At 40.1% G+C, this 27,080-nt stretch overlaps 1 protein-coding gene across 1 annotated transcript in view; it reads right to left on the bottom strand.

The window, feature by feature from the left end:
* WDR7 (WD repeat domain 7) overlaps positions 1–27,080 on the bottom strand; it is a 376,393-nt gene that overhangs the window by 274,332 nt on the left and 74,981 nt on the right. Inside the window, exons 13-14 of the mRNA XM_062201720.1 lie at positions 24,128–24,323; positions 13,222–13,436 (exon numbers count right to left, since the gene is read on the bottom strand). Coding sequence (XP_062057704.1) covers positions 13,222–13,436; positions 24,128–24,323 — 411 coding nt within the window. The remainder of the gene's footprint in view (positions 1–13,221; positions 13,437–24,127; positions 24,324–27,080) is intronic.

Here is a 27,080-nt window from a genome sequence, read left to right as displayed (position 1 = left end):
CAAATTGTAAAATCCCAAGGAACTGTTATAATATACCCTCCTAGGTGTGCCAAAACCCTTATCAGAACTGTAAGTGAACAGAAATAAGGCGAGACTCTGAAAAGCTGATTTGGTGGGAAAAAAAAAACTAAATAATGACAAAATGAAAGGAAGAAATCCAAACAACTGCTCCAGCCTCCCCTGGGTCACTGGTGAGCAATACTTAATTTCAGAGATGTTCACGTCCAGAAAGAATCTAACCCATTTTTAATCATCTTCTCTCAGCACTGCCCAACATGGCCTGCATTTCATTACTCTCTCTTGGCCCATTCACCACTCCAGCCACTGGACACAGTTTTTAGCTGGGGTATTCCTTCCCCACTATTCTTCCTGATGTCAAGCCAGTCTCTCTTCACAAGAGCCCTTCCAATGACTGCAGATCCTTTCTCTCCTTAGGGCTCACTTCTACTTGGTTCACACCGTAGGTAGTATAAAGTTCAGTGCAGGAATTCCTGCATACCAGGGTTATGTATGTGGTCAATGCACTCTCCAATGGCTGAAAGCTTGGGGCCTAGCTTACAGTGCATTCTCAACATGTGCCAACCAAACGTACAACTCAATCAATCACTAAACTGGTATGTGCAGAACACCTATCATAACAAGTATTTGCAAACGTATTATCTCATTCAACTTCATTACAACCCAGGTGTTCCAGTTACAAATCTAAAATCAAATTGAAGCTAAGAAGTAACTCAGTCATCCAGGGTCACACAGTAAACGGTGACGATACAGGAAGAAGTCAGGTTCCTCCTCTATCTCCCCAACACTTCCTACGCATTTCCACCAATTCATGGAGTTAAAATATTCTCAGAATTTGTTCTGCGGAGATTCTAGGCATGGGAGAGACGGAGAAGAAATGGATAAAGCCACTCCATGGGAGTCAATCCTCAAACACTGGCTTATGTACAAGGATTTAATGAACACTTTTCACTGGGCACTGCAGATACGAGGAAGAGCATTCTATGGTCCTTTGAGAAGCTCTGGGTCTGATACACAACAGTGGTTCGCAGTCAGGGGTGATTCTCCACAGGCCCAAGGGACATCTGGCAGTGCCTGAAGACATCTTTGTTAGTTACAGTTCGGGGGTGGTGAGGGAGGGAGGTGCCAATAGCATCTAATGGATACAGGCCTTAGATGCTAGCTAAAAATCCTACCACCCACAGGAAAGTCCCCCACAGCAAAGACTCATCCAACCCCAAATTTAAATAGTGTTCAAGTTGAGAACCCCCTATGTAGAGAAATACTCATAAAAATTTATCAACTTAATTGTATAAGAGAAGAAATACTAGGATAGAAACACACCAATTGTCAGAGGATCACAGCGGAAGAAACACAAGCCACTGCCTGACTTGGTTGTATCACCCAAGAAGTTCAGGGAGCCTTTGCAGGGACAGTGGTCCCAGAACTCAAGCTCCTGAGATGAGGAAGAGTGAGCCAGGTGGAGGAAGGACAAAGGCATTCCAGGCACAGCAGAGAAAAAGGAGTACATTTACTGAAATAGAAGTGAAGCAGCCAGGAACCCAGTTACAAGGCACTCTAAAAATGTGCAATTCTGGGCTAGGCTGACAGTTCCCTCCTTTTGCCTTTCCCTTTCTTTTTTTCTCCCATTTCCTCTCTCCCCATCCATCTGCCTGAGAAAATAATTTTAGCAAGGTTGATCACTGCTAGATGTGATTGAGGTATGAATCTGATTAAGAAAAACAGGTATTTTTATACAAAAGAAGAGTGTGATCAGTGCAAGACTCTAGCAGCAGATCCTTGGATATATTCTGCCCATTTCCTGTCTACAGAGGAATCTGTACAGAACTCCAAGCAGGACCACTATACACCAATTATGCTTTCAATCCTTGAACACCACAATAAAGTGCCTTTCTAAGGTGACTGACTAATACATTTCTATTCTTAGCTAATTTTAGGGCCTGCAATACTGTGCCACATAAATTATCCCATGAACTCCACATTGGAAGAATTTTAAACCTCAAAATCATCATCACTGGCTCACTGCCTTGCTGGCCATCCATCATTTTAGGAAATTTCACCAGCCATATAGGTCAGTGACTTTCAACTTATGGTCTGCAGCCTGCAGTGGTCAAGGGCCCTCGCTATGGGTTGTAAAAGGATTCAAAGTAGGAGGGCAAATGACACGATGTTAAACACAGGGTCATTTGGTAACCAAGTGAGTCATCAAGGTCACACTTGCTAATTATTGCTAGAGGTGCTTTTCTATAATTTATAATCTTAAACTAGCATGCGACTGTAGTTTTCTAGAGATTTCCAGTATTCTTACTAGATATCACAGTATTATGGAATGTAATGGTGGGGCTGGCACTGTACCATAGCAGATAAAGCTACCACCTGCAGCACCAGCATTCCATATCGGATTTGAGTCCTGGCTGCAAGACTTCTGATCCAGCAACCTATAAATGTGCCTGGGAAAGCAGAAGACGGTCCAAGTGCTTGGGTCCTTGCCAGCCACATGGGAGTCCCAGAAGAAGTTCCTGGTTCCTGGCTTCAGATCAGCCTGGTTCCAGCCATTGCGGCCATTTGGGAAGTGAACCAGTGGATGGAAGACTCTCTCTGCATCTGCCTCTTTGTATCTCTGCTTTCAAATAAATAAATCCTTAATAATTATAATAATAATAATAGTAATAATAGCAATAATAATAGTTCATTTGGGGGAAGCTTTCAATGGAAAAGGATCAAACAACACCTATGATTTTTAAGATCTACAATGGGACAGTGATTGACATTAACTAGGAAAGATGAAGTATTGGAAAACTTTTTGTATGGAATCACACAAGGTTTCTGTCATATATTCATTTTTTAAAAGATTTATTTATTTTATTTGAATTTTATTTTATTGAATTTTATTTTATTTGCTGGAGCTGCACCAATCTGAAGCCAGGAACCAAGAGCTTCTTCCAGGTCTCCCACATGGGTGCAGAGGCCCAAAGACTTGGGCCAACTTCCACTGCTTTCCCAGGCCACAGCAAAGAGCTGGATGGAAGTGGAGCAACCGAGACTTGAACTGGCGCCCATATGGTATGCAAGCAATGCAGGCGGCGGCCTCATCTACTTCATCACAGTGCATGCCTCTACATATTCATTTTTAAGAACACTTTTAAAATGTAAAAACTATTCTTAGCTCAAGGGTTCATGTAGGCCACAATGTGCAAACCCTAGATAATAGAAAATGACCAAGAATGAGATGTTCTAAGGGAGATGATTATGAGTTCAATCTTACAAAGTTGACTTTAAAGTTCCTTAAATAAATAAAGTAGAGATAAAAAAGCCAGTAGGACCATCCCTGGGAATAAAGAAAGCAACAGAGCATTTGAAACCTTGCAGGACTAGAAAGAAAATTGAATATTTAAGGGACCACGATCCGAGTGAGAAGGGAGGAGAAGAAAACTGAGGCTGACAGAACCATTTTCTTCAAGTCATGTGCCAAACACTGTTGTTACATGGGGAGATTAAGAATCTGAGCAGAAAGCCTACAAAAATAAAAATGGAGTTTTGGACTGGGAGATCATGCCAAGAAGATTAAGACAAGCCTCACAAACAAGAACCCTTGCATAATACCCTAGACTCTCAATTGGATGCTTTGGAAAGTTATACTAGAGGAGTGGAAGCAATATCATAAGAAGAATGAGAGGTAAAACACTACAACCCAGCCTTGGCTTAGTCAGTCCATGACTGAATGAACCTGTTCAGTCTTCAGTGTATCTGACCAACAGAAAGGGGGTGCCTCTCTACAAGAGGATATCATCTGAACATGCTACAGTTCTTCTACCTACAGTGACTGGTAATCTAATCCAAAATTACTAGACATGTCAAGAGATTAGACCTTATATCTAAAAGGAGGCAACAGAATCACTAGTTACACACTATTAGAATTGCCAGAATCCTGGCCAGCACCGTGGCTCAATAGGCTAATCCTCCACCTGCGGCACCGGCACACTGGGTTCTAGTCCCAGTTGGGGCACCAGATTCTGTCCCGGTTGCCCCTCTTCCAGGCCAGCTCTCTGCTGTGGCCCGGGAAGGCAGTGGAGGATGGCCCAAGTCCTTGGGCCCTGCACCCCATGGGAGACCAGGAGAAGCACCTGGCTCCTGCCTTCAGATCAGCGCAGTGCACCGGTTGCAGCATGCCAGCTGCGACAGCCATTGGAGGGTGAACCAACAGCAAAGGAAGACCTTTCTCTCTGTCTCTCTCTCTCATTGTCCACTCTGCCTGTCAAAAAAAAAAAAAAAGAATGCCATTTAGTCCCAGCTGCTCTGCTTCAGATCCAGCTACCTACTAATGCACCTGGGAAGGCAGCAGAAGATGGCCCAAGTATTTGGGTCCTTGCCACCCATGTGGGAGACCTGGATGGAATTTCTGGCTCCTAGCTTCAGACTGGCCCACCCCTGGCTGTTATGGCTCCTTGGGGAATGAACGAGCAGCTGAAAATCTCTCTCTTTCTCTGTCACTCTACCTTTCAAAATAAATAAATAAATAAATCTGAAAATAAAATAATTCTAGCATTCAAAGCAATCAAGTCATTGTATAATTATGATGATCCCCTAAAACATTAGTCTTTCAGGGTATGATTATCCATTATTATTTATGATTATTTTGCTCATAGAATAATATTCCTTCTCTCAATAATTCTCACAGAATGCAAAGTGACAAACATTTCCTTTATTTGATCAAAGAAATGTACTTCTCCTACATTCATAAACATTTACTTCTTCACTTTCTTAACACCAAACAGGTGAGTTAAGGTCCCTTAACTTTATTCATGAAAGACTAGATAATAATTAGTGTGATACACAAACTTTGCCCTGGAAACCATTTGGAATAACCCAAACTGAATTTATATACACTTATAAATACATAATAAGCATATAATCAACATTTTATATTTCCTATTAAAACAATCATTAGAGTTTGGGGCTAGAATGTTAAGCAAGTTTAATTGATTCTCCAAAGGTCACACACATCATGAGAATTCTCCTAAGCACCAAAATAGTTCACTAGACAAGGTCTAGTATCCTGTACACAACGTCATCTGGATTGTCCCTGTCTGTACTCTACAGTGCCCTTTTCACAAGGAATCATAAAGTCAATTCAATCAGAACAAAATTTTTTTACAGAGTGAAATTTGCAAGCAAAAAACACAGAACATGTTCTTAGTAGGTTATATTTGGCTTCTAAATTCCATTCTCTCACCTAGTTGCTCAGAATACAAAGCTACTGACCTTTGCAAATATTGCCCATTCATTTTTACAGGTGGTTGACTAATTAGACAACAGATAAAAATGTAAGGTAAAAGATAAATCATCTTGATTATTTTTCAACTTCTTCAACCTTGTCATTTTTTCCATATAAATATGGGGATTCTGATTGGTACAACAATGCCCAAGATGCAAAAAAAGTGAAAGAAAATTATACACATTATGAATATCATAGCAGTAAGGGCTTTCTAGCTTCACAAATAAAATTCCTTTCAACCAAAACAACCCCCAGATCTCTTCACCAAGAACAAGTGTCTGGGGGCAAATGCTTCATGAGAAAACTTCTCAGAAAGATGACCTGGTATGCTCAGACCATCATCTTCACACACTTGTGAATTCACCAAATGTCTTCATGTACAATCTACAACTGACTAGGCATTACCATTTTACAAATCTGCTAACTCCTAATCCAACACATAACTCACACTGAGTGTTGTGGGGACTTAGAAAGAAGTACTGCGGCTCAGTGGGTAAAGCACCTGCTGTGACCCCAGCATCTCATATGGATGCCAGTTCAAGTCCCGGTTGCTCCACTTCTTTTTTTTTTTTTTTGACAGGCAGAGTGGACAGTGAGAGAGAGAGAGACAGAGAGAAAGGTCTTCCTTTACCATTGGTTCACCCTCCAATGGCCGCCGCGGCCGGCGTACCTCACTGATCTGAAGGCAGGAGCCAGGTGCTTCTCCCAGTCTCCCATGGGGTGCAGAGCCCAAGAACTTGGGCCATCCTCCATTGCACTCCCTGGCCACAGCAGAGAGCTGGACTGGAAGAGGGGCAACTGGGACAGAATCCAGTGCCCTGACCGGGACTAGAACCCGGTGTGCCAGCGCTGCAAGGCGGAAGATTAGCCTATTGAGCCACGGCGCCAGCCTGCTCCACTTCTGATCAACTCCCTGCTAATGTGCGTAGGAAAACAGTAGAAGACAGCCCAAGTTCTTGAGCCTCTGAACCCTTGTAGGAGACCTGGAGGAAGCTCCTGGCTTCCATCTGACCCAGCCCTGTCCATTGCACCCATTTGGGGAGTAAAATAGGGGATGGAAGATTCTTTCTGTCTCTCCCTCCCTCTCGCTCTCTCTTTGTACTCTGCCTTTGAAATAAATAAAATAAATCTTAAAAAAGAAGAAGAAACAAGGTAGGGCTACCTTCAAGGGATTATAACCACTTCCTTACTTTTAACAGACATCACAATCTATTCTTTCCCTGAAAATAACAGTATAGTCACCTCTGACTCTTCCATCAATATCAATTACAAGGAAACAATTTCTAGTAAGAGTGAACTCTCCAACTCTGTTCTCAACAACATGCCCTCCTGTATTGTTTACCTATTATCCTCTCTAACACAGATGCTCAGCAATCTCCTAAACAAAGTCAAAACCCAACTTTTAAACCTGTAGCCACAGAAGCTACTATCCTCTCTTTCTGGACCAAAAGCAAATTTCTTCCACACTCTCTACCTCCATGTCATTTAATACTCACTCCCAACTCACTGTACTGATTTCTGACCAAGTATCTCCACCAGAACAGTTCTTCTCTCTTAATGATCAACAATGACTTTCATAATTAATCTAAACACTTCTTATAGCCCAATCTTTAGGATTATTTCACTCCTCTACTCAACTGTCAACCTTTACTTTCTTGACAAGTTTGCATTCAATCCTATGTGTGATCTAAAATCTGCCTTTATGATTTCCCCTTCTCTGCATCTTAATTTTCTTAATTTTCCTGCCATCTAAACAAGAATTCCATCCTAAAATTTCTTCTATGTCCATACTCTGTGCCTTGGTAATATTTTCATCTGAAGGTATCATATATAAGACATTTACTAAAGAACAACTTTCCAGATGAATTTCATTCTCTCTCCTATAATTCTTTTCTAAGTGTTTGTAATATATAACCAAGTTTATTCATTCAATAACCCATTCAGCAAATGTCCATAAAAAATAAGAGTCAGTTGACTTGAGTAATCAAGGGTTAAAAAATGAAAATAAAATGAGATAGACGAATGTCCCATCACTTATGCCATGAATTTTGTTTTCGAAAGTAACAGGAGATTGGAGGTCATTTGCCCAAGGACACACGGAGACAGCAAGTTACAGAGATGATTTGGACACAGACACACCTGTCATCAGAAGCCAGGCTTGTAGCCACATCTTTGAACTGCTTTTCAAAACAGAAATGAGGGCCATTCCATAGGAGAACTATACCTACAACTCTGATATCCATTATGCTATCTCTGATGCAGAGGTTGGCAAACTAAAGCCTATGAGCCCAATTCCTCACTGCTTGTGTAAATAGTTTTATTAAATGCCAGCCGTGCTCATTCATTCACATATTGTCTATGGCTGCTTTCACACCATAATGCAGAGTTAAGTCACTGTGACAAAGACAGCTTACGAAGCCTCAAGCATTTGCTAGCTAGCCCCTCATACAAAGACTCTGGTCTATCCACCTTTCTTTTAGATTCATCGTTTGCAAGTTGAGGACAATAATAATAACTAACTCACCTATTTGCTGTGAGAATTAAAGAAAACAGCCTATCTGGGAAAATCTGATGACAACAGGAACCTCAAATGTGAACTATAGGCTAATTCAGGACCTGCATTTCATTCACTTAGGGGGAAAGATGATTAGTCCATCTCATTATGGTGTTACTTCCTTTTTGGAGGGATTTTGCTCCCCCAGCATATACCCTATTGCCCCACACAACCCAGAGGGGGCAAATGTCTCTTATTACAATCATTCTTAAAACCTATTCTAGGGGCTGGTGCTGTGGCATAGCGGGAAAAGCCACCACCTGCAGCGCAGGCATCCCATATGGGCACCAGTTTGAGTCCTGGCTGTTCCTCTTCTGATCCAGCTCTCTGCTATGGCCGGGGTAAGCAGTAGAAGACAGCCCAAGTGCTTGGACCCTTGCACCCGTGTGGGAGACCCGGGAGAAGTTCCTGGATCCTGGCTTCGCATTGGCACAGCTCCAGCCATTGTGGCCAATTGGGGAGTGAACCAGTGGATGGAAGACACCCCCCACCCCCGTCGCCTCTCCTGCTCTCTGTGCGTAACTCTTTCAAATAAATAAATAAATAAAACTTTTTTTTTTTTGAAAGCCTATTCCATTGTTCACATATTTCTGTTAATAGCACTGCCATCTCCTTTAGCCAGGCTTGGGTCTCTGAAGTAACTGAACAGCAAACCCTTCTGTTCCTAATTCATGAAGCCCTATTAATTCACCTTCCATGATAGTTTACAAGCCATCCCCCTTCTAAGTTTCCACTGACTAATCCTATATCCAATCACCATTACCTCTCATTGTATCACTTTAGTAGCCTCACAATTCATTTGCTTGTCAACATTTAGAAATGTCCTCTATGTAAATGTTAGAAATGACAAAATGTGTCTTAAACAAAAATCGCCTTTTAAAACTATGTAATGAGGCCGGCGCTGCAGCTCAATAGGCTAATCTTCCACCTAGCGGTGCCGGCACACCGGGTTCTAGTCCCGGTTGGGGCGCCGGATTCTGTCCTGGTTGCCCCTCTTCCAGGCCAGCTCTCTGCTGTGGCCCAGGAGTGCAGTGGAGGATGGCCCAAGTTCTTGGGCCCTGCACCCCATGGGAGACCAGGAGAAGCACCTGGCTCCTGGCTTCGGATCAGCGCGGTGCGCTGGCCGCAGCACACCGGCCACGGCGGCCATTGGAGATTGAAACAACAGCAAAGGAAGACCTTTCTCTCTGTCTCTCTCTCTCTCACTGTCCACTCTGCCTGTCAAAAATAAATAAAAACAAACAAACAAACAAAAAAACTATGTAACGAGGCCAGCACTGAGGCGCAGTGGGTAAAGCTATCAACTGCAGTGCCGGCATATCATATGGGTACTGGTTTGAGTTCCAGCTGCTCCACTTTCGATCCAGCTCTCTGCTATGGTTGGAGAAAGCAGTAGAAGATGGTTCAAGTCCTTGGTCTTCCACACCCACGTGGGAGACCCAGAAGAAGCTCCTGGATCCTGAGTTCAGATTGGCCTAGCTCCAGCCATTGCAGTCATTTAGGGTATGAACCAGCAGATGGAAGATCTCTCTGGCTCTCTCTCTCTCTTTCTCTGCCTCTCTGTAATGCTTTCAAATAAATTAATTAATTTTAAAAAATCTATGTTATACCATATTACAATCCACTGGATTGCACCGTCAGCTTTGCACCGAAGCTCTTCCCCAAGATGATTCCAATCTACATCTCCAAACTAACTTCCATTAAATTTCTTGACAATTAGAATGTTTTACTAATATGTGCCATACTGTATACAGCTATAATATAATGTGATATAGTTATGCAATATTGATACTGAAAAAAAAAAAAAAAACATGGAAAATTCAATTGTCCACCAGAAGCTCAAAATCTAGTAAGGAAGACAGACATAAAGAAAGAAACAGTCCACAAAATGTGAAGTCTTTCAGGGAAAAGAACACAAAAGTGTGCACACAGTCAATGTAAGACTAATTCTTCCAGAGGAGTGGAAGGGCTTCACTATCCTGAGGAGGAGACAGAGTCTGGGGTGAGCTTCCTAAAAGAAGAGACGGATTAAAAAAGACAAGGATAGGGGCCGACACCATGGCTCACTTGGTTAATCCTCAACCTGTGGCACCGGCATCCCATATGGGTGCCAGGTTCTAATCCCGGTTGCTCCTCTTCCAGGCCAGCTCTCTGCTATGGCCCGGGAGGGCAGTGGGGGATGGCCCAAGTGCTTGGGCCCCTGCACCCGCATAGGATACCAGGAAGAAGCACCTGGTTCCTGGCTTCGGATCAGCACAGCACAGGCCGTGGCAGCCATTTGGGGGGTGAACCAACAGAAGGAAGACCTTTCTCTCTGACTCTCTCTCTCACTGTCTATAACTCTACCTGTCAAAAAAAAAAAAAAAAAAAAAAAAAAAAGACAAGGATGAAGAGGGAAAAGGAGAGATGGGAGATTACAGGATTCCTACTATTTCAACTTTTTTTTTTCCTCCAGGGAAGTGATTTTAAATCAGAGCTAATTCTGCCTCCCAGGAGAAATCTGACTGTCTAAGGATATTGGATGGTCACGACTAGGAGGAGGATGTACAAACAGCGTGCTATGGGTGGAGGACAAAGTGCTGCTAAATACCCCACAATAGCCAGTGCCAACCTCCAACAACAAAGAACTACTCATTTCACAATGTCAACTATTCAACAGCTGAGCAACTATGTTCTAGATCCAAAGGAAAGGGAATAAAGGAGATGTTAGCATTAACAGAATTCCAGGATGTATTGGAATACTGACAACACAGAGAGAACAAGGAAGGCTCAAGAATTAGGCCTGGATAACACTGCTCACTAAAACCGAAGGGAAGAATGCAAAACAGAGCACAAGGGAAAAGTTGTTACTGAATATTCCACACCTAAAGGCTCATGAAAGGGGGTACATTTGTGTCTTCAAAACAGGTGTCTCAAGACAATAAATTATGACGGAATGGAGAAGACATGGGCAAAGAAGCTAAACCAAAGGACATCAGCACTTTCTGTGACCCATCAACCAATTTAACAATCACTGAATTTCTGCTACTTAGGTGTCGAGGAAAACCAAAGAGATAAAAAGTCATAACCCTGATACCTCAAAAACTGGATTTCAATAGGAAGAATCAGGTAACCACATAAGTTGTTACAATATATGAGAAAATAAGACATACATCATAAGAGAATACACAGTTGTTCAGATATACAACCTTACAAAGATTTAAGGCAGTTGTAATGAAGGATAATTTTACTTAATATTTTCTTGCTTGAGGGGGAGAATCATAGAAAAGTAAATTTTCCATCCTTGTTTATAAAAGTTTCTATGCCTACCATAATGAATATAATTAGCAAAATAAAATAGCTACTTCCAAATTGCCCTGATTGCTAACACTATTCTAACAATGCACAAGCTGCATCACATAAAAATTAAAAAAAAAAAATTAAAAAAGCAGTATCCCAATAGAGACTTGACTTTCCACTAAGAAACCTACAGAAGAAATTAGATCCAATATCTTCCAGAAGGTCCTATACCACTGAGAACCTCTTAATAATATTTTCTGGCTTTTTTTTTTTAAACTTTGGGTGGGTTTATTTCTCCTGAGGTTAGAAAGCCATCCAGAGGATGGCACTTTACACATTCTCCTCAGAAGGAGTCTCAAACTTCAACATGAGAAAATAGTTGGAGGAATCCCTAATGGTCTAACCAACATACATTTTTCATAAAGTGATTATCCTCCTGCAGCCTCAGCTTCCTAAGTCTTATTCCCCACTTCCATAATTGTTTTCTTTGCAGACCAGACAACAATTACCACTGCTACAAGACTGAGAAGGTTCACAAGCAATATATTTTACAATACATAAGTGTAGTGTCTCTGATATCTGGCGCTTTTATCACTAATTGCACTATAAAATGTGCTATTAAAACATGGACAAACAAGATTGTAAAAATCACATAATGGACCATGATCACTTACAAAAGCCATTCATAAATGTTACTGTACCATTTGTTTTTCTTGAGTTTTCCAAATTTGTAATTATTTTTAAAATTTTTCATTTTTAGAAGACATCACTAAGAAAAATAATTGGGAATTTTGTAACATACTTGCATGCTCTTGAATAGATCTTCATAAGTTTACTCAAAATTAAATTATATAGTATGTTAGACAATGTGTTACAAACATTGAATTTCTAGAGAAATCTATGTGGCTCTTAAAAGAAATTACAGATGTGGCAAATGCATTTTAGCAATGGTTTCTTCTTAAACTTTGGAACATGGGAGGAAAGCATGGAAAAAATGCAAAATGGTTTCACAATTCCAACTTATGAAATATACAATAAAACATAGCCAATAAAACATTTATAACTTGGGAAAAGAAAGAATGATCACAGGGTGATATTGTCAAATACTGGAGGACGTGGATCACTGGAAGTACCTACTGTATTTCTGTGTCTTCAGCATTCACTAACTGATGGCTAATTTTCAAGTTTGTAGATGAGCCTTTCGAGCCCTTTGCTATTTATTATCAAGTCTAATCATTTAAAAATAGAAGTCAGGAATAAAAGGAATGAAAATACAAGTATTTGTGCTATCCATTGATAATAGCAATAAATATTTAGACAGAACTAGAAGTTTAAGATTTAATTCAGATGAAATATTAATTCCTAAATTCTTTAGGCTTTCATTCATCCACTATCATAAACTAATTTGAAGAAATTACAGAGTACAAATATCACAAACTAAACACTGGGCAACTAAAGATAAATGACCAATTAGTGAACTGAGAATGTTTCTTGTTTTTTAATAGGATAATCTTCTTTTCACTGAAGTAACTTGAATCCTGATTGCAGGTGCCAGTTAAGAAAGGGTTACTGACCTGGGGTCTCACAAAAAATAAAAAAAGATTCCAGTAAGTGTGTAATTCTGCCATATTTATTTGCATAAATTCTTATTATGACTTAACCTTACTAAATCAGAGCCTAATTTTTAAACAAATGATATATCACAATTAGAGATGTCTTAATTGTACCTATAATATTTTATTTTCCTCCTGGAGATAGTAACCACTGCACACAATCTTTCTAAAGAAAGACTATCAGGAAGACGAACAGCTAGATAATGTTTATCAATGCTTGCTCTAACTTCAGAACATGAAATCACTTATTTCAGTATGAATAACTTCTAAATATTTGAATGGTAAGAAAGATTTACTTGTTCAATATGTCAAATACATAAAATACTTGAAAATATTGTTGGAGAAACCTAGACCAAAATGAGAAGCTTATTTTCAACAGTGCCATCTCTCAAAAAACAATTCAATAAGCCACGGGAAAGCTGTGTTAGCACATGAAGTTAAATGGGGCCTCCACTCTTCATGAGCCCACATCCAAAACATACCTTGTCAGATGCTTCAGAAGCCAAGAGGTTTGTTGCCAGGGTTTGAAGCTTATGATGGGCCATATTTTTGAGGGCGGCGAGACTACGTCTTGTCATAGCTTGTTTGAGGTTAACTGCTGGGTGACTGAGTGAATCCACGGCAGCAGGAACCACTTCATCACAAGCACTCAGTATCTCCACTGCTGTTATTCCCATCACACAACGATCCAACGCACCTGGAAGGCAAATGTACACACAAATATTACACATCACTGTAAACATTTAAATCATTTTTCTAAGTTTAAAAAAAAAATGGTATGGCCGGCACCGCGGCTCAGTAGGCTAATCCTCCGCCTTGCGGCACCAGCACACCGGGTTCTAGTCCCGGTCGGGGCACTGATCCTGTCCCGGTTGCCCCTCTTCCAGGCCAGCTCTCTGCTGTGGCCCGGGAAGCAGTGGAGGATGGCCCAAGTGCTTGGGCCCTGCACCCCATGGAAGACCAGGATAAGCACCTGGCTCCTGCCATCGGAACAGCGCGGTGCACCGGCCGCGGCGGCCATTGGAGGGTGAACCAACGGCAAAAAGGAAGACCTTTCTCTCTGTCTCCCTCTACTGTCCACTCTGCCTGTCAAAAATTAAAAAAAAAAAAATGGTATGATAATTGTTCATAGGGTAAAATGCTTTATCCATGCCTCTCAGAAGCATCTTCTTGGACTTCTTCCCTCCGATGATCTTCTATAGATGTAGCACGAAGTCAATCATTTCCGCTTTCTTGCGGACAGTAAAGTCAGGTTGAGAGCCATTTCCAACAAGCTCTTCCAGGCTTCTCTCCACTCTTCCTCCTTCCCAGATGACTTCCTTGACTGTTTTCATACTGTTACACTACGACAAATGCTAAATTCTATGAGCTGACTTTCCTGCAAGTTGTGAATCAATCGTAAACTAAACACCTTACTGAAATGTGTTCTTTATTCCCTTCTTGAGTAATTCATAAAGCTTTTCTTTCTCTAGGAAACCTTCACAGAACAAAAAATATTACAACTTTCCCCTCTTCTTGGCAAATTTCTTGATTCTGACTCTCAACACTCAGTCAACTGTTTCCACATGGGTTTGTGAAAAAACAAAAACTCTCTTTCCTCCTTCATTCCTTCCCTCCCTCTCTCCCTTCCTTCCTTCTTTCCTTTCATAAAGATTTATTTATTTATTTGAAAGGCAGGGTTACAGACAAGCAGAGGCAGAGAGAGAGAGAGGCACAGAGAGTGAAAGTCTTCCATTGCTAGTTCACTCCCCAAATGGCAGCAATGGCTGGAGATGAGCCAATCTGGAGCCAGGAGATTCTTCTGGGTCTCCCACATGGGTGCAGAGGGCTCAAGAACTTGGGCCATCTTCCACTGCTTTCCCAGGCCATAGCAGAGAGCTAGATCGGAAGTGTAGCAGCCAAGACATGAACCAGCGCCCATATGGAATACTGGCACTGCAGGTGGTAGCTTTACCTGCTATGCCACAGCACTGGCCCCAGTAACTACTGTTTCTAACCACTTCATTAGGCCATCTGCTTCATTCCTCTCCAGGCATGCATTCTTGTCTAACACAGAGCATATCTTCTCGGTACTAGATGACGCAGCTTCATCACTACTTTCAGACCTTGTCTCCAATATTATATTTTGCAGGAGTTGCTCCCTGGCCATATTAGCAATTTCTCCCTTTTTGGCTTTATGCACTTCACAACACTAATCAACACCTAACATACTATTTACTTAAAGTTTTTATTTGTTGTTTTTCACCTGCCTCTCCCCACTCTGAATGTAGACAACAAAAGAGCTAGAATAATTATATGAAAAGATGTCAACCTTAGTGCCCTCAATTGTGCAACAGCAGCTCAAGCCACTGTCTGCAACACCAACATCAATACCAACACTGGCATCCCATATGAGCACAGGTGCAAGACTCCACTTTTGATCCAGATCCCTGCTAACGCACCTGGGAAGATAGCTCAAGTGCTTGGGCTCCTGCCACTCATGAGGGAGATACGGATTAAGCTCTTGACTCTTGACTTTGGCATGGCCCGACCCTGTTGTGGCCATTTTGGGAGTGAACCAGTGGATGGAAGATTGATATCTCTCTCTGTAACTCTGCCTTTCAAATAAATAAATTTTTTTTTTTAAAAAAAGCTGCCAACCTCACTAATGAAGGAAGGCAAATTAAAGCAACAAGTAAATACCATTTACCCTTTATCATGACAAATGTTCAGGATTCTTAAAGAAATAAAAAAACTGACATATCTTTAGTACAAATAAAAGTAATTCTTTTCTTATTAATTCTTTTAAATTTAAAATTCTCATTTCCTTTCACACAGAAATCCCCATCCTAAGATTTATGCCAAATAATCATGTCAGATACAAATACCTATGTGTGTTAGCTATTATTATCCTAATTGTAACAGAGAATGCTGGAAAATAAAAAACCTAAGTATCTGTCATTAATAGACAGGTTCAATATAAACTATGACATATTAACTAAAAGGAATATTGTAAAGTCACAAAAACTATGAGAAAAATATGGAATAGAAGTCAAACATGTTGCTAAAAATATATCAGAAAAATAGAAACAAGTTAGAGAACATTATACATACTATATGGAGAGAAGGAATCCTATAAAACTCTCAATGGGGGCCGGCGCTGTGGCATAGCAGGCTAGGCCTCCACCTGTGGCACTGGCATTCCATATGGGTGCCAGTTTGTGTCCCGGCTGCTCCTCTTCTGATCTAGCTCTCAGCTTATTGTCTGGGAAAGCAGAAGATGGCCCAAATGCTAGTGGCCCTGCACCCACATGGGAGACCCAGAAGAAGCTCCTGGCTTCGGATAGTCTTAGCTCTGGCTGTTGAGGCCATTTGGGAAATGAACCAGCTGATGGAAGACCTTTCTCTTTGTCTCTCCCTCTCTCTGTAACTGTACCTCTCAAATAAATAAATAAAATCTTAAAAAAAAAAAAACCTCTCAGTTGATGGATACAAAATGATTGTGAGATATCTGCATGCTTCGAATTACTCTGCAATTTTATATTATTCTACATAAAAGTCACAACAATTTTTTAAACAAATCCATATTTTAAGTGAAGTAAAATTAATTCAATTGTAGGACAGTCTTTTGGATATCATAAAGTTTAGCAGGAATAAATTTAGAATTCACTACTTTAGCTCTTAATGCTATATGTGGTTAGCAGTTATAAGTAACTCTCCCTTCTTGTTATCTAAAATAAATCAATAAATAAAATATACTACATGCAAAGCACTAACTGATTTTTTCCTTTGTGCAAAACTTTACATTTCTTCTTCCCTTCTGAACTGACTCCAAAGTAATTCAAATAGGCCAGCACATGTAGGTGTTCCTGTGGGACTTGGGGCGTGGTGACAAGGACAGGGCTTGCAACAGCTCCCACCAGGATGCTGAAGAAAGCAACTAAACAAGAGGGAGGTGGCAGTAACAGCTTTGCATAAGGGGTTGAACACTAGAAACGTATATAAAGATACAGTGCTAGAGCCTGAGCAGGGAGAGGAGGGGTTCTCACAGGGAAGGTGCCCAACACAGACCTCAAGAGAGGGCCCAGGGAGTACAGGCATGAATGCAATCTGCAAGGTATGTTGACATTTAAGAGATATAAAAAAGGTGTCCAAATGGTGAGGAAGAATGGTCTAGAGCCTAAGGAGGTAAGGAAAGCATCTATGCAGGGAAGCAACTCAGTACAGGACATCAGAGCCAAGCTGGATGAAAAGGCGTCCACGCCAGGAGGCCATGTCATGTACCAGTGCTAGAAAGCAAGACAGTGCAAAACAAACAAACAAAAGACAGGCCCCCCTCTCCACCAATCAAATCCAAAACACTAAAATAAGCATTTAGGAGTAAAATTCCCTGAACAAAACAGCCATCTAACAGGGCTCACTGATATAGAAAAATTAATAAATTAAAATGTTGATGAAGAATAGATATTTATATGGCTTCAAGGTATCCCCCCCAAAATACTTACTAATTGCAAAAGGAAAAAAGGATAACTTCCCAGTGAAGAAGCCAGAAAAATACTATCTTATTTAAGAGATCTAAGAAAACAACAGGGATGAAACAAACTAAAATAATATATCATGATAGGACACAATGAGGAAAATTTCTGTGACATTCTTGCTGAAGACGTATATTCTGAAAACAACCATGAGAAAATATAAGGCAAACTGAAAGTGGGAAGCATATCAGAAAACAGCTCATCAGTAATACTAAAAAGTCTGAGTTCTTAATGTGAAGGAGGGAGTAGGGAACTATTTTAGATTGAAAAAATCGTGAAACTAAGCTTCATGTACAATTCTGGTCTGGATCTCTTTACAATAAAAGATTTTGGGGAGCAACTAGAGAAATTTTAGAGGGGTCTTAAGACACCAGCCTCTGTGGCCATTTGAGGAGTGAACCAGCAGTTGGAAAGTCTGTCTCCGTAAATCTTTCAAATAAATAAAAATAAATCTTTAAAAAAAGAAAAAAGAAGAAGTTACCACTTGTGTCACCATACTGGCATGCCAGTTTGAGTTCCAGGTGCTTGGCTTCCAAGGCAGCTTCCTGCCAAGGTGCCTGGGAAAACTAGCAGAAGATGGCCCAAGTCCTTGGGTTGCTGCCACCCACGTGGGAAAACAGGATGGAGTTCCTGGCTCTTGGCTTTAGCCTGGCCCAGACCTGGCTGTTGCAGCACTTTGGGAGAATGAACCAGCAGATGAAAGATACCTCTCTCTCCCCACACTCTATCACTCTGTCTCTAAGATAAATGGCTCAGGGGCAGGCATTATGGCAATAGTGGGTTAAGCCACTGCCTGCATCCCATATGGGTGCCAATTCAAGTCCCAGCTGCTCCACTTCTGATCCAGCTCTCTGCTGTGGCCCGGAAAAGCAGTAGAAGGTGGCCCAAATCCTTGGGCCTCTGCACCTGCGTAGAAGACCTGGAAGAAGCTCCTGGCTCCTGGCTTCAGATCGGCACAGCTCCAGCCATTACAGCCAACCAGAGAGTGAACCATTGGATGAAAGATTCTCTCTTTCTCTCTCTCTCTCTCTCTTTCTCTCTCTCTTTCTCTGCCTTTGCTTCTCTCTGTGTGTAACTCTGAATATCAAATAAATAAATAAATCTTAAAATAAAATAAATGGATGGATGGGTGGAAGGAAGGAGGAGCTGGGAGGAGGAGGAGGAATTGGAAGAGAAAGAGAAGGAAAAGGAGAAGAAAGGAAGGAGGGAGAGAGGGAAAGAAAAGAAAGAAAAGGGAAAGGGAAGAGAAAGGCAAGGAAGGGAAGGGAAAGGAGAAAGAAGAGTGGGAGAAGGAAGGAAGGGAGAGAGATGGGGAGAGGAAGGAAGGAAGAAATGAAAGAACAAAGGCAGGAAGGACAGATTTCTGCTTCCAGTCAAGATGGAGTAACAGGGACTGATTTTACCTTTCTATTTGAAAGAACTGAAAAAAAAAAATATAGTAATACATGAAAGACAGGTTTTCCAGGCATTGAACACTGGGTGGTTAAGGATAGCAATCCCTGAAAACTGAAAAAACAAGTTAAGTCCTAGGATTATTCTAGCTCACTACCCTGAGAGACTCTGCAGGCCACAGCCCAAAAAGACAGAACTTAGCAAAAGCCCAAAAGATTCTCTAAGTTAAATAGAGAGGATTGAGAGTTCAGGGATTAAACCAGCCAGAGCTGGCAGAACAAAGTACCAAAGCAGACAAAACTGCAGAAGGTCCTTCTTACATAGTTCAAAAAGTACAGATTAGTGCATGACTTTGAAGAAACTACTCAAGAAAACATCTATATAATTACAGAGCACCATTCTTGACCTAAAATCCTATACTCAGAGAAAAATGTCTTTTTACATTTAAGGTATAATATTTTTCAGACAAATAAAAGTAGAAAGAGTCTGTTGTCTGCACACTTAGAAGAAAAATTAAATATTAGACAAAAAAAAATGATTCGGATGGAATCTGCATCTGCCCAAAGCAATGAAGATCAATATAAATGTTAAGTCTGCTGGACTCCATTCTTGAGCCCAGCATTGTAGCATAACAGGGAAAACCACCGCCCAAGACATCAGCTTCCCATATGAGCATTGGTTCAAGGCCTGGCTGCTCCACTTCTGATCCAACTTCGTGTTGATGGCCTGAGAAGGGCAGCAGAGGGCCCCATGCTACAGACCTGGAAGTAGCTCCTGGCTCCTAGGTTCAGCCTGGTCCCAGAGCTGGCTGTTGTGGCCATCTGGGGAGTGAACTAGCAGATGGAAGGAAGATCTCGCTCTGTCTCTCCCTTTCTCTCTGTAACACTGACTTTTAAATAAATTGTTTATGGCTTGTATTATCTGTCATGACTTAAGCATGCTACTGTTTCACAAATAGCCAGGATTCTGACCTTGTCAAAGGCCTGTGGAACCACACAGCACACTTGATGGGAATATCAAATGTGAAAGATCAGACAGTTGACCCTGAAGCCCATAAATAACTCCATACAGAAGCAGCCACCACCCAGGTCACTGGCTCACCTTTATTACGCCCACAAGCAGGAGTCAAGAGGTTCATCTGGTCCAATCCCACTGCAATTATCTCACTAATTTTCTAACAAGAACTGTGAAGGAATAATTTCCATGGCCCCAGTATAACTATCATGTTGCTATTACATATAATAGAGCTGTCACCATAAAAGAACAAGAGATTCTGGGCTTCCATCTCTGCAATTTCATTTACATTATTAGCTTCAACCTCATTTCACTAGGACTATACAAGTAAATACTGCTAACAAAACCACCTACTTGAACGGGAGAAATAAAAGCAAATACTGCATAAGTGTATAAAGGAAAGACATTCTAAGTGTTTTAAAATAGAAACGCTCAGTATAAAACAAGAGAGCGAAGGGAAAATGGCCCAGTAGCTTGAGCAGGTTTAGTACACTAAGGTTTCACTGTAAAATACATTCCCAAAACACCACGAAGAGGGATCAAGTAGCTCCTCAGAGTTTAAATACATTTCATACATCAAACCCTGGCTGAATCTGATTTATCTAGCTTCATTTTTTATTTATCTAATAAATAAATAAATTTAATAAATAAATAATGTCAATACCTTCAGGATGTACCTGCCTGACTCCACAGGGACCTTTATATCACCAGCTACAGCCTGCACAGCAAGGAGAAAAAACAATGTATACCTCCTATTACAGCTGAAATCTGCAATGCATCTGCATTCTCTATCTTTATCTCGATTTAAGAATGCCAAAGTAACTGACTGCTCACCTGAGTTCTCCTGGAAGTCAGAGGGTAACTGTAAAATTTCAAGATTATGGAATTGTGTTTAAATTAGGCTTAATTGTACTAAACTTATTATAAGGTTAACATCCTCCCGTATCCCTAAGATTAGGGGCAATGTTTTATTTCCTTCTAGAAAAATTACAAGAAAAGTAATTTTTCTTTTCAATAAAGTCTCATTTGTGAAGGATTTCATATTTTATCCTATATTCCTTGCAAATATATTTAAAGTATCTGAAATAGTCAAATGTCATATAAATGTCTAAAAAGTTCAGGAAAATTATACTCTATCCCTAAACTGTATTAATTTAATTTAAACAAGTCCTAGGCAGATTTATTATTCTTCTCCATTTAAAATACATCAAATTTATGTGATTAACATTTTATTAATACTAACTTAATATCTACAGTATTTTAATACAGTGTTTTACAAATGTCATTATTACCATACAAACTTTTTTTAACACTAAATTAATCCCAAAGAAAATATTTTTTCATACTGGTCAAGTTATCAAGCAGCATGTTGCTTTAATGCAATACAAAATACACACACACGCATGTAAACCCACAAACCTATAGGTGTATCCAGATATACATAGATGTATACACCCTAACATTCAGTTTGCCACACACCAGGGAAATAGCATCTCATTTCATTCTTCCAACAAAACTATAAAATAGGAAGTACTATTATCCTACACTTATGGATGAGGGAAATGAGGGACAAAAGTCCAGTGACTTGTTATAAGTCACAGGCTAGCCAAGTGGTTGATTCCACATTCATGCCAGTCTGATTCCAGAGCCAAGGACTGTACATTTAGTTTGCGAGGTAGACCAAACCAGCAAACACAGACTCTATTATTCAGGAGATACAGTATAAAGGAACACAAATGTAAGACACAAAATTGCAAATGTATTATGACAGCCAGTCTGTTTTAAAAAATGTCCAGAAACAGACTAGAAAGAAATATGCCAAAATATGAACACCAGGCAATGAGATTTAGATTCATTTTTCTTCTCTCCAAATACTTCAGTGCTTTTAAAATTTGACAAAAAGAATGAATCTCTTTTACAGCCAGACAAGTTACACTTCAAAATACAGACCTCAAGAAGGCTCCTGTTAAGGTTAACTATGTCCTGGGCATGGTACTGTGGCATAGCAGGTAAAGCCACCGCCTGCAGTGCCAGCATCCCACTCAGGCACCAGTTCGAGTCCCAGTTGCTCCACTTCCAATTCAGTTCCCTGCTAATGAGCCTAGGACAGCAATGGAAGATGGCCCAAGTCCTGGGGTCCCTACCATCCACATGGGAGACCTGGAAGAAGCTCCTCGCTCCATACTTTCACTTGTCCAAAACCCAGCCATTGGAGCCATTTGGGGAGTGAACCAGAGGATGGAAGATCTCTCTTTCTCTCCTCTCACAAATCTCTGTCTTTCAAATAAATAAATAAATCTTTAAAAAAAAAATTAGCTATGTTCTAGCAGCTGAAATAAGGACATGCACAAAATATCGTTGGAGATCATTACTTATTCAAAAAAAGGCTTAAGGGAACTCCCTATTGTACAACACATAAATATGTATGTAGTTTGATTTCAAAAAAAGTTTTGGGGGCCGGCGTCCTGGCTCACTTGGTTACTCTTCTGCCTGTGGCACTGGCATCCCATATGGGCACCAGGTTCTAATCCCGGTTGCTCCTCTTACAGTCCAGCTCTCTGCTGTGGCCTGGGAAGGCAGTGGAGGATGGCCCAAGTACTTGGGCCCCTGCACCCGCATGGGAGGCCAGGAAGAAGCACCTGGCTCCTGGCTTTGGATGGGTGCAGCGCCAGCCGAAGCGGCCATTTGGGGGGTGAACCAACAGAAGGAAGACCTTTCTCTCTGTCTCTCTCTCTCTCACTGTCTATAGCTCTACCTGTCAAATAAATAAAAAAAAAAAAAAAAGAAGAAATATTTTAAAACTTTTGTTTGTTTTAAATAAAGAAAAAGGTTTTTTTAGAATTTTATCTATGGGGACTGGCCCTATGGCATAGTAGGTTAAGCCTCCACCTGTGGCACCAGCATCTCAATGGGCACCAGTTCAAGTCCTGGCTGCTCCTCTTTCCCATCCAGCTCCATACTGGTGGACTGGGAAAACAGTAAAAGATGGCCCCCAAGTGCTTAAACCTCTGCACTCATGTGGGAGACCCTGATGAAGCTCCTGGCTCCTGGCTTAGTGCCATTTGGGGAGTAAACTAGATCGATCTCTCTCTCTCTCTCTGCCTTTCAAATAAGGAAACAAATCTTTTTTTAAAACAAATTGTATCTGTGAACTACATTGAATCTGTTCTCTTTGCATTAATATCATATTAAGGTGAGAATTGTGCCAGACTAACTATCTTGCATTTGCTGAGACCCTGAGAATCCAATGTATTAAGGAACTAATGTAATAAGGAATAATAATTAGTAAAGAATTAAGTAATATAATAGGAAATTAATGAACTCTTTAAAACATTTTTAAAAAGAAAAAAAATCATAATTATAAAATACAACTCAGGATCTAAGGAAAGGTTTTAACTACTAATAGATGATTACTTAAGATCATAAGAACAGAACAGAATGTGTTTCAAAAGGCCTTAACTAATAAATATTTAGTTGCATACTTACAGATTTCCCAGGGAAAACCATGGCCATCTGTGCATAAACATTATATGAGGGTACTTTAAAAGGTGGTACAGAAATGGAATTAAGGAGTAAGTTTATTTTGGTGTAAAAATTTTGAAATCCATGCATACTCATATATCACTGTATATTACACTCCTCATATATAAATGTATCAAACTTTAATTTTTTTAAAGATTTATTTACATATTTGAAAGGCAGAGTTATAGAGAGGAAGAGGCAGTGGCAGAGGCACAGAGAGAGAGAGAGAGAATCTTCCATCCATTGGTTCACTTCCCTGGCTGCAACAGCCAGAGCTGCGTCAATCTGGAGCCAGGAGTCAGGAGCTTCTTCTGGGTCTCCCATGCAGGTGCAGGGTCCCAAGGACTTAGGCCATCTTCTACTGCTTTCCCAGGCCACAGCAGAGATCCAGATGGGAAGTGGAGCAGCCGGGACTTGATCTGGTGCCCATACAGGGTGCTGGGACTGCAGGCAGCGGCTTTAACCACTATGCCACGGCACTGGCCCCTAAACTTTAATTTTTAAATGTTCTCTCTAGAACTCAAAATTTTAATGTTAATTACTTCCTACAATTAACTGCTCAGTACTGCTTTTCTCTTGTACAAAATAAAAAGAGCTTTTATCTTTTTCCACCATTCCTGAAACTGAGACAAAAACAGTCTCTTCATTTTTCTCCCAGTTTACTACATGAATGACACAGAAATCACTTATTGTTTCTGTATGTTGGTCCTATCTGGGTACTATGCTCAATAGAGAACTAATCTACAAGTATTTGGAATAATAAAACAAACAGGAGGACAAGCGTGTATTTGTTGATAATGAGAACATTCAGAAAAAGCAGTGATTAGAAATAAAAATAGTAACTGTTTTACATTTCAGGACTTTTTGTCATATAAAAGAGCGTCATTTCTAGGAGATCAAATGCACACATTTAATTTTTTCTCTCTCTCTTTACTCTTGCTCTTACCAGTATCCATTTGCCAGACATACACAGAGCCATCTGAGCATCCCACTACCAGGTAATCATCTGAAGGCCTCCACTTGATGACCTGAATAGGGAAAAGGTGACGTGATGCCAGCATGATGCACTTTTTCTCACGCAGACTTAGAAGTCCGACTGAGTGGTCACTGGCGACAGAGCAGATGCAGTGCTGCACTCTCGCCTGGAAAGAGGAGGATATCTTAGTTATATTTAGATTAAATTCAGAGTGAAATGCAGCCTGTCCCCAGTCACTTAAGCCAAATGTAATTATACATTCACTACCATTGAAAACCAACTGCAATATTAGGTCAGGTTGAAAAATGCATTCTTTTATGTTATACATCAAACTCTCAATTGACTCATCAAAACCCTTAAAAAATACTAAATTAATTGTAGATTTAAAAGATTGGAAAATAATCCTTGGAAATGACTGTTCAAATCTGAAGATGACCTTACTAAAACGACTGCTGTATCTGAGCAGGCAAAGCTGGAAAAAAAATTGATCTGTTATTATGTGTTCTTTTTCCACAGGATGAACTTTCCTTTGTTTGCTGCTTTCTGCAGTGCTTCTGCTTGTGACTGTCATTTAGCCCCACGCTCTTCCTTGCACCTTTGCTCAAAAACAATACCCTCACCGTCCCACTGCCACATCACCTCTGAGCAGCCACAGTTATTTCGCATCATCTATAGATAGGTGTCCCAGTTTCCTTTGGTTTCCTTCACAGCTTCTGTCTATGATGTCAGCAGGTGCACCACCCCAACTATCCACACAATAACCAATTAAACATTCCACTCTGTGTTTTCTGCTCATCTCTAGTTTTTTTTTTCCCCTCCACTTCCTTTTTAGAACAGGATGGGATATAGATAATCAAAGATGCTAAAGATTTTCAATAGCAGCAGAGAACAGAAACTACAATGTAGAAAATTAAATACTAATGTCTTTACATTTTTGTAAGACAATTTAAAAGCAATGGAAAACTTCTTAGTGACTTATTACATTACATTGTCTAATCATGCTGAAAGAAAGCCTATGGAAAAAGCCATCTGAAAGTCATGATTGTATACAGGGTGGCTATTCACTGAAGATGAGCCCCCTGCACTATAAGTGTACTCTCCCTTCTGTGGGATCTGCAGGAGAAACTTAAACCTCACCCTGCTGGGCTGCTTCCTAAGCAAACAGACTGTTTGAGCTAAAGATCAATATCTCTCTGACTCCCCAAACGAAAAATGTTGATAGATATTAGGTAAGGAAAAAGTGGGTGAGGGGTGGCCAAATGTGACTAGCGAACACTGAGCTATGCAGTTGTTTTAACCACAGAATTCCCATGGACTTTTAGAATGCTGATGTGAAGGTTTATCGCTAGAAGGGGATACAACATCATTTGCCCCTAAATTGTCATGGTAACCATATTACACCTAGTTTTACAGGAACACACTTTGGCGAAACCTATCCCAACTGGTCCATTTTATGTGTTTTGGCTGCTAAGAAAACCAAGACTAGATTTTCTGTCTATAATATGCAGGAACTTGGGCTTACATTCACAAATGTGGACTCTCATTTTCTTATCATGATTTAGCTTTATTTTTGTTAACAAATAATGCTTACTTATGTAAACAACCTTAAATTAATTTTTGAACAAAGAACAGTATTGATAAAACAAAAATACCAAGGTTTAACTATCTGTTCTTAAACACAAAAGTGTTTTATATCTTTATTCTTTGTTAGATTTATTTGTATCCTTTGTTTTATAATAATTTAAACATGGTAATAGCATAATAGGTGTCCACTAAATTTAGAAGTTAAAAACCTAAGTCCAGAGGCCAGTATTGTGGCATAGTGAGTAAAGCTACCACCTGCAACACCAGCATCCCATATTGATGCCGGTTCGTGTCCCAGCTGTTCCACTTCTTACCCAGCTCCCGGCTAATGGCCTGGAAAAGCAGCAGAAGATGCTTGAGCCCCTGCCACCCACATGGGAGACTAGGATGCAGCTCTTGACTCCTAGCTTCATCCTGGTCCAGACCCAGTCATTGCAGCCCTTTGTGGGGAGAATCAACCAATGGAGGATCTTTCTCTCTCTCTGTCTCTACTTCTCTCTGTAACTCTGGCTTTCAAATAAATAAACAAATCTTAAAAAAACTTAAGTTCAGAAAGATGGCATCCCACTATAATCTAAAAGTTGTACTTATGAAATTTATATTTATCAAATAGAAGCTTTCTATAAAAAAAGATGGCATTATAAACCTTTATTAAAATATTATATTATTTTCTTAAGCAGTAGTTAAGGTTACTTATTTCATTTTCCCTGATAAGCTTTCTAATTTAATGTAAAATGCAATGAAACACAAAATGTGACTTCTTTTAAAAAATTAAAAATTGAGAGGCATTTGACTTATTGCACATAAAAACTAGTTTTATAATTAACTCATAATTCTAAAAAAATAGAAAACTACAAAAATATTTAAATTTAGGCATGTTAGACTAAAACTGGGTAAATAAACATATATAGCATAATGCCTTTATTTTCAATTATTTCACAGTTCATAAAATATTTATCAGTTACATCAGGCATACACTGCCAACTTGAGATAACAGACATTTCAGTCCAATGGATGCTTTGCATTTCTACAGATTATCATTATATCTATTATTCATTTTATAAAAGGATTGGTTATTGCATTAATGGTTTAACAACTATTTTCTATTTTGTAACACTAATATGCCAAAAAGTGATTTCATTTCTCTCATCAGAAAAAGTGATCTTTTTCTTACAGAATGATTAAATAAAAACCATGCTTCCTTTAGACTATTCCTTTCAGCCTGTTCCCATCTGTTCGTTAGGTACTTGCCCATCACAACACTCACATATCCATTACCGCTTTCTGCTTCTGCTACTTTGACTAACATGCTCTCCAAAAATCTTGAAAAATAAAAAAC

This window comes from Lepus europaeus, chromosome 9 (genome assembly GCF_033115175.1).
Source record: "Lepus europaeus isolate LE1 chromosome 9, mLepTim1.pri, whole genome shotgun sequence".
Classification (NCBI taxonomy): domain Eukaryota; kingdom Metazoa; phylum Chordata; class Mammalia; order Lagomorpha; family Leporidae; genus Lepus; species Lepus europaeus.
This window is presented reverse-complemented; position numbering and strand designations above follow the sequence as displayed.